Source organism: Tetrao urogallus (assembly GCF_951394365.1).
Source record: "Tetrao urogallus genome assembly, chromosome: 1".
NCBI lineage: Eukaryota > Metazoa > Chordata > Aves > Galliformes > Phasianidae > Tetrao > Tetrao urogallus.
Window position 1 is genome coordinate 118,608,222 of NC_136813.1, and position 9,208 is coordinate 118,617,429.

The following is a 9,208-nucleotide window of genomic DNA, read 5'->3' on the forward strand; positions in this document are numbered from 1 at the left end:
AGTCTACAGCATCTTCTGTTAGAATAACAAAGTCAAACATCTTCAACTTCATTATCTGTACATTTTTGTACACTATTAAAAAAATAAATATTTACAAGGTGACATACAAATAAATAAACTTAAGTAAAAGTAAGTTCTGTTTGTCTATACAAAAAAATAAAAGAAAAAACATAGGCATGCAACTTGGTCCCCCTTTTCCTGAGGCTGAAAAAAAGTGCACACTGGAAAGGACAAAGCAAGGAGATGGCTTTTTAGTAGGCTTCTAAATTCCAGTGTAACACTGCACATACACGCTCACACATACACCCACACAGAGTAGACATGAAGGGCAGGGGACTTATTTAGTGGGCAACTTTAACTCACTACAAAAATAGTATTTAAATTACATTACAGTCACTGCATAAATAATTATGTTACTTCCAAGTAGCAATTACAGGTGAGAAAAGTAACAGTATTACCAACATGTTCACCCGATGTTTGTGGCAAAGAATGAGATTATTTTTGCTAGAGTGCCACGTACCTTCCAGTATTTAAGAAAATTAAAATGGCCTATATATCAGATTTGCTTAACGCTGGTAAGCCTAGCAGAATAGGGGGAACAAGAAGTATAGAGGAATACAGAGAAGAAAATAGCAGCAGTTAGAGAAATAAATTGTTCCAGTTCTCGTAATTTCTTTGCTCATTCCTTTAATGACTCTATGAATACGTAAGAGTCAAAAGAAAGGGTGTGTCATGAATCTTAGGCAACTTCTTTCTCAGGTTCTATGCTGTTCATCTCCACCACGGGACTCTTCTCAACAGGTGGCGAGGATGGGGAGCATGTTTCTGCTTGTCCTTCAAAGCCCCTGGAGATGTCTTCAAAAGTCCTGCCCTTGGTCTCTGGCACTTTGAAGTATGTGAAGATGAAGAAGATGAGCAGGAAAACAAGGAAGATAAGGAAGACATAGGGGCCACATAATTTCTGCAGTAAGAATAAAAACAGAAGTTTTTAATTTGAAAAAAAAAAAAAAAAAAAAATTAGAAGTGAAGTCATTTCCTTCTCCTGCAATGCCCTCATTGACTTGTCCTCAACACAAAGATCTTTTTCAAAGTACCACATTTCTGTGGACTTCCGAAGTGATTTAATACTGGTTCTGGTTGTCCAGAACTAAGGCTTTTAAAGGAAAAGTTTAAATGTATTAAAATGGCTCTAGACTACAAAAAGTAACAAAGCAGAATGTAAGGCTAGCTACAACACTCTAACCTTCAATAACAATCAGAATACAGACTTGGGGACCCCTCAAGGGATTCAGTCATCTGCCCAAAGCAGAGCCAAAATTCAACGAGATCAGGCTGCTAACACCAAAAATTCTACAGCCGATCTGGATACCCACGACAATGCTGCAGCTCTCTTGAAGTGTTCTGCAAACTGAGTCCTTACCTCAGCATAGGGGAATAGCATTCCCACTAAGAAATTAGAGGTCCAGTTAGAACAACCAGCCACTGCCATGGCTGCAGGCCGTGGGCCTTGACTGAAAAGTTCTGCCACAATGAACCAAGGGATAGGTCCAGGGCCAATCTCAAAAAGGGCCACAAAGCCAAAAGTGGCAACAATGCTGATATATCTGATCCACACCACAGTATCCTGCAAGGAAATAAGATACAATTAACTGCTATCTGAAAAGCAAACATGACACAGCACATCATTCTCTTAGTTGTACTGTTAATGCTATAGCACAGCTCCTGCCATAAAGAAACTGCACTTCTAGCCACAGCCCATGATAAGCCCTTGCCCCAGCTATAAATGCCTTGCTCTGAAAGTCAGCCCTCTACAACTAGTCTTATAGATCCCCTACTAGGGTCAGTCTGGATAAAACAAATTACTCACCTTCAGAGCCAAAGCAATAGTCATAACAGCAGCACACACAGCCATGCCACCCAAACCAACTAAATGGAGGGTCCTGCGCCCTGCACGCTCTACCAGGAACAGCTGAAAACACAAAGAATTAAATAAGTTAAGTAGCAAAAGCAGAAGAGGCTCCCTCAGTTAGCATGCACTGCACCTCTTTCGCATCTTCCTGTATTCCTCAACGTTAAGTCATCAAGTTGCTCTTCAGTACAAGTATTTCTCTTCTTACTGCCTTCCCTCATCTTCTACCTCCACCAACACTCTTACGTTCATCCTTTACTTCATTTTTTTCCCCTCTTAAATGTTCTCTTTTAAGATTAATATTAAGAGAATATGTTCTCTTCTCCCACAATACTTTTAATGCATTCTTTTCTTTGCTCTTGTAGATCAGTAATCAACTACTGCTTTACCACAGCACAACTACCTGTCTTCAGTGACATCTCTCAAAAGATCACCTGCAGACAAGCAACTTTTCTCACGAGAAGGCCTTGTTCTACTTACGGATACAACAGTGAAGACTGTGTTTACCACACCAGCTCCAATGGTGGCATACACAGGCTGTCTGATACCAGCTCTTTCAAAAATCCCTGTAGAATAATAGAATACCTAGGAAGAGAAGCAAAAAGTTGGATACCATTGCAGTCTTAGAGTTTGAAAGCATGTTCCTCATTCCTTACTTAATGGCACAATCCTAACAAGCACTCAGCAGTGTAAAAGCAATCAACAGCATAATTCCAGTCAAGTTCCATTTGCTTGATGCATATCTCTAACGTCCTGCCAGGGTATGTGCAAGACACATAAAGGCCAAAATGATTGTCATCTTCATCTTCGCAACCTCTACACTATCACAAAGAAATGTTTTCCAGACAAAAGACGTCTTTGAAAGACAGCAAGCAGCAAGTCAAACAGCAAGCAGCTACCTTCAAGCACAAGTACACCCAGAAGCCCAATAGACATGACAAAGTTAACTCACAGCATTGATGCCTGAGAGCTGCTGAGAGAGTTGTAGCATGATGGAAATGATAATGGCTTGACGATAGTTTGGAGAGCGGAAGAGCTCTGGTATAGTTGCTTTCTTTTCCTGAGACATTTTAGCACTCTCTTCTTTCATTTCCAAGATGTCTTGAGATACATCTTGTGTACCACGAAGCTTCTGGAGAACTGCAGGAAAGAATCCAAAAGCATAACATGGAACATTCCCACACGGGTTCTGCAAACAGAGTCCATACCTCAGCACAGGGGAACCAGTAAGTTCCCCCAGACCATTCTGCTATTTGAGGGAAAGCACATTGGGAAGACAGAACCATATACAAGCCTGTGCTTGGGCCTGCTCTGCTGCAAAGACAGAGTCCCTACGTGCAGCTTTTGCTCATCTTTTCAACTCACAGTTCAGGGAGCTGTGATCACCATGGAAACCAAACTCAGACCCTAGACACTCTTCATGTTACTTGTGCTCTGAACTTGCATTTGATCCCTAATTCTTGCCAGAGACGATTCCAGGCCTCTGTGGTAGGAGTAGATCCCTCCTAATCCATTGTTAAATTTGCTTTAGGTGAAGCTGATATTTGCAGCAGCTGGTACTGCCACATCCCACCTGGCCAGGTGCCACTCCTAGCTTCTTAATCCCACCAAGATTTCATTGGGATTACAGGTTTCTCAACTCTTGACACTGGTACAATTTAAAAGATGGGAGGGAAAGGTTAGTATCCTCTGGGATTCACATTCTTGTCTACCACAGATTCTATAGACAATCTCGGCTTTCCACTCAAGCTCAGAGCAGGGAATCAAAATACAGTCCTGCCCCTTCAGAGACAAGTTCTTACCTGTTTGTGCTTTCTCTTCCTCCATCTTGTTGATCAACAGGAAACGGGGGCTCTCAGGGCAGAAAAGAAGAGCCACACACTGCAGAACTGCTGGGAGAATCGTGAACCCCAACAGCAGTGGCCAAAGTGCTTCAGTTCCCATTATCTCCTTGAGGCCAAAAATCTACACCAAGAATTTGAGAGAAATAAAGTTGTTGAAATAGAGTATGAGAGGACAAGATACTGCTCCTAATGGCAAAGTCAGACAACTTCACAAGATCAAGTCCACAAAGCCTTTCTTCACATACCCTTTACCTCCAAGTAGAAGTCTGTCAAGCCTACCTGGGCCACCAGGATGCCTACAACTATGCCCAGCTGGTTGAGTGTTCCAAAGGCTCCACGAAGGCTGGTGGGTGAGACCTCACTGATGTACATGGGAACAAAGCCAGTGCACAGACCACAGAAAAGGCCAATAATGAAGCGCCCAATTATCAGCATCTCCACTGCCTTTGCAAGCTTGGATAAGGCCATGAGAGCACCCCCAACAAAAGCCAAGATGTTCACCAGCAGCATGGAGTTTCTCCTGCCAAGACAGAAATACCAAGGCTGAGCTTTAACTAGTAACAGAGCAAGAAAACCATAAGAAGAAAGATAAAGCTATCCATGAGTCTTAGCTTGGGAGCAGGGAGAGAACCGTATTTCCTGTTCAGCTTCAGCCTTGGCCTGCAACAGTTCTCATCTCTGCCCTCTTCCTCCCAGAATTCTACTGCAGAGCATAAATTCACTAATAACTTGTATTTATCTTCCCAACTTACCTGCCAAATCGATTGACGAAAAGGCTGACTGAGAAGGAGCCAATCATACCTCCTACTGAGAAGATTGCCACAGAAAGGGACCATAGCGAGGTAAGAAGCTCTGGGGAGATAGCCTTCCCACTCCGCTGAGATAAAGTTCTGTTGAAGAAGGCCTGGATAATCTGCAAGAGAAACCCAAATAGATAAGGAAGGTTTCCAACCCCATGGGAGAGGAATTTAGGAAAAAAATTTGGGATGGTCTATTTTCAAGGAGTTATGCAGCAAAAATAGGCATTAAGAATTCAGTAGAAAGCAGTAGGTTATACAAGGAAGAGATCAGAGTGATGAAAGAGGAATAAAAGTTTCACCAAGAAGTTCAGAGACTGGTAGTAGAATGATAAGAAATTGATTGCTTCACATAGAGCTGGCATAATTAAGGAAAGTGGGCTTATCTTCTGAATGTTTTCAGATGATCAGGGTCACTGCTGATGTTTCAGGCATGAGATGGGAGTGAAAGAGAATAAGAAAAACAGCCAGAGAACAGAGAGGAACATTTCTGGCAACACCAGAAATCTAGCAATAGAGAAGGGCTCTCTGCAACGAAAATAGTTCAAGAAACATATGAAGTTCCTCCAAGTTAAGCCTGAAAGCAGAAGCATTATGCAAAACAATTCTTCACTGTTCCTTGGGACAAAGTGAGATGCAACATTAACAGGGCTGTGTTTCAATCTGAGGTATCCTCTTTGATAACGAATGGAACACTGCAAGAACTGAAGGGGATGTGGCCTCAGAATGCCAGCTCCCAGCAGATGGCAGCAGGACATTAGCTAGGAAGGACCCTACCCCCCAGGATGTGATGTGACATCTATTCCTGGAGATGGGGTGGATGTGGTAATGGTGACTCAGTTCCCGAGAAAGAACCATCTCAGTTACAAGAAAAACACATTTCTCATTTTCTTCATCTTCTTTTTTCTGATGGTATAAGCATGATTTGTCTTTTACAAACACTGAATTGACGCTTAACACAAATAAATAAATGAACAAGTCAGAGGCCCTTAGAGAAACTAAAGGAACAGTAATCCCTACCAACCCTCTCAGCTTATCTGTGCACTGCTCTCTACATGCGTTCTCTGCCCCAGCTGTTTCATTCTGATTCAGAATATCCTGCCTCATCTCCTGACCTGGTGCAACAGGCCAGAAGCACGTTCTTACTCAATTTGTAAGAGTTTGGAGCAGAGTAGCACCTGGCAGAAATAACTGAATTGTGTTTCCTCTCCTCTTGTGTCCTAAAGGAGAAGGGGAAAGATCAAAACTACTAAAAATAAAATGACAACCCCAGAATTTGGTGGCATTCCAGGAAATGGCAGATGGACCCCTTCCTTTCAGCAAAACTCTGCACTCCAAATTAAAATCTGATCTCTCTCCTCGCCAGTAAATTTCCTGTCATTTGAATGTCTTCTTTCCTTTAATTCAAACACCACAACTAAACTATTAGCTGCCTGTCAGCTCCTCTCTCCTTCCTATGCTATTTTTTTTTCCTCCCTAGCACATTTACACACATTTTCTTCCCCAGCGCATTCTTCCTCTCACCTTTTCAGGAGCATTAATGACACCAGTGTTGTATCCAAACTGGAGAGATCCAATGGCAGCAACAGTAACAGCATAGATAAGGGATGCAGTGATTTTCTGTATATATATATATATTAAAAAAAAAAAAAAAAAGAGAGAGAGAATGCAATTGTTTGGTTAATTGGTAGTTCATGCTTTCTACATAACTTAAGTTTCTCTTCAGCATAAATAGAAGACACAGCTGGGCCAATTTCAATGAAGAGCAAAAAGGTAAAGGAACATGCTTGTATCCAGTGAGGTTAAGTACCAACAACAGAGTCTGGAAACAGGTGCAACTGAACAGTAACAGTTCTGTGATTAGAAGGAGAGCCTGCCAGGTCCAACATCTATACATCATGACATTTGACTACTTCCAGCTCATTAGTAATGAACACACCAGCTCCATCAGCAGCTGTTATTTTAGGTTGATCTGCTTTGTAAAAAAGCTCTGCTGATCTCTGACATGTAATGAAACAAGGGTCTTACTCTTCCTCATTCCAACTGAGGAAGTCCCAAAAATAAGTGGGATATGGATATAATATTGCTAATGCTTCTCAAATCTACATAAGAGCTACACTGGCAGTCACTTCTAACAGTTAAAGTTTGCACTCTTCAGCAGCAGATCTGCTTTTCCCAGGCTAGAAGTCCCCAGCTCTGCCCCTAAAGCTGGCACAGCAGCTTCCCTCACAGAAAAGGCTGTGCTGCCAGCATTCCTCATTTATTTTTCTTGCCACTGAGTCAATAGTGAATATTCAAAACAAAGCACAGCTCCTGGAATTTGAGTACATATGAATCTCTCTATTTGTTTGTTTGTTTGTTTGTTTTTAATTTAATAACTATCCAACACTCAAAGCCACTGAGGAAGCAGCTCCACTCTGCAAAAGTCCCAAAGACTGAGAGACTTAACTGTCAGAGAAAAGCATCTGATATTTTCCAGGGCTTTTTGTTGTTGACGGCTTTTTTGTTTGTTTGTTTGCTTGGTGGGTTTTTTTTTTTTTTTTTTTTTTTGCTGTTGTTGTTGTTGTTTTTAAGTTTGCAGCTTAAAAACAGCTTAACCCAGCTGTTAAGGAGGCAGGAGGGAGCAAGTGACTCTGGAATTAGAACTTACACAGCCAATACTTCCAGGGCATTATTTGGAAATACCATGTTTTGGTTGTAGGAGCAATTGAAAGCTTTCAAAAACTACAAGGCTTTTCAATTATTCTCCTAAGGCTGGCAGAGGAGCATGAAGTAGTCCATGGGGCCTGCTGTCACAGCACCTCCAGTCTCTCATTTTCCAGCTGACTTCAGAAACCTGTCAGTATTCATGCTATCTGTACCACACTTCCAGGCATGTAAGTGCTTCTGGCCAGTACACCCCCCACAAAGCTACCAGTTAAGCCTCAATAAAAAGAAAGTAAATTAATGCATGGTTTCCCTCTGCTACATCATTTAAATATCTCATGTTAAGGTCTCTTCCTGCTAAGGTTAATGCTGGAGGAAAGGGATATATTCCAATATTCCTGCATCGAGCAGATGATTCTCATGCTATTATTCACAGCTGAACAAGGTTTGCCTTCTATCTGCCATCCTATGACCATTCTCTTTTTGGTGCCAGAAGTTCTGGCACAGAACCAATCTTCCAAAGCACCTAGACACCAATTAAGACATCTAAGCCCTTTCAAGACTCCAGGCCTTATTCCCCTTAGCGGGTATACCAAAGCTGAGATCAAAGTTCACCTGTCCACACTTCCAACACAGTAACTGACATAAGAGCATCCTTCCTCTCAAGGCCCTGCTTGTAGTAGTCATAGTTGACCCTTTTCCTCTGGACACAGCAGGAATTATAGGACACTTGCTTTGTGAGCACCTCTTGCCTATATGGTCTATACAGAATCAAATTATAATAAGATTAGTTCTTTCTCACCACCTTTCATGCTCCATTCTCCTGACTATCGCCAGTTATTCAACTCCCATCCAGTCTCATACCATCCAAGATATCACATGGCCTGACCCAGCCTCTCCTTCAGCTCCCCTCTCCTTAACTAATAGCAACCTCAGAGTAGCACAATTTGTTAAATCCAGCATGAGATGCCTCTGCCACACTCCGAGTGACTTTCGTCGGTTCTCTATCCCTCCTTTTATCTCAGTTTCTCACACTCCCCTCACGTCCCGTTAACAAGGAGACGAGAGCACGAGGCTCCCTAATACTGTCCCCTTCTCGCCAAGTAGAAATCCCTCGATATCCTGCTCCAGGATAGCCGCTTCTCTCTCTGGATGCGCCTAAACTCACCGCAGCCCACGGCTGCACAGATCATAGTGGCCGAGCGCACCCCGTTCTCTATAATAGAACAGGGAAAGGGCTTGGCTCTATTTTCTTCTGGAAATCGAGGGACAGTTTGAACGCTCCCAACAAAACATTTAAGTATCACGAATCCGCTGCTATTAACTCTGGGACAGATGACCACTACCCAGCCAACAAAAGACACGTCGTGATCGAAGCGAATTAAATATAGACGGCGTCACGCGGGCAGCCGGTAACACGCACCAACGGATCAACCCCACGGCCTGCACAAACATTCCCAGATAAGCTCCCCGTCCTTTCGTGACATACAGAATCTCGCCGAGCCGCCAGCCGAGAACCGCGGCCTGCCAGCCCCGCCACATCTCTCCTCGTTCGCAACCCGATGGCGGCGGGTGACGCGACGGCGATGAACCGCGACGCGACGGCGATGAACCGCGACCCGCCGCCAGCCGCGACCAGATCCCCCCCGCTCCCGCCGAGGGCCCCCGGCACTCCGGGACAGCGGCTCCAGCTCTGCATCAATTCTGATGAGAAGACCGCCCGCAACTCCTCACCTTCTTGTCAGCCATCTCCTGCAACGAACCGCTCCAGCGCCCGCACTCAGCCTAACTGAACCCCACAGCTACTCCGCCCACGCGCACGCACCGTTGCGGCGTCTGCGTGACAGCGCACCCAACAGCCCCTCGGGGGGGAGGGGAGGGGGTTTATGGGCTCAGTTCTGGGAGGGGGACAGAGGAGGAGCCGGGGGAGGAGCGGCCGCCCGAAGTGATGCGCAGCCAGTTGCTGATGCTGTTCGGCTGCAGGAAAAATTTGTGAGGGTGCGGGGCAGCTC

General features: G+C 44.0%; 1 protein-coding gene across 1 annotated transcript; it reads right to left on the reverse strand.

Moving 5' to 3' along the window:
• Positions 1-739: 739 nt before the first annotated feature.
• On the reverse strand, positions 740-8,945 carry LOC306947162 (solute carrier family 2, facilitated glucose transporter member 3; the record flags this gene model as incomplete). Its single annotated transcript, XM_079536391.1, has 10 exons — positions 740-961; positions 1,421-1,624; positions 1,868-1,969; positions 2,390-2,494; positions 2,862-3,049; positions 3,712-3,874; positions 4,033-4,273; positions 4,506-4,666; positions 6,075-6,170; positions 8,931-8,945. 10 exons carry the CDS (start codon positions 8,943-8,945, stop codon positions 740-742), a joined length of 1,497 nt encoding a protein of 498 aa, XP_079392517.1.
• Positions 8,946-9,208: the final 263 nt, after the last annotated feature.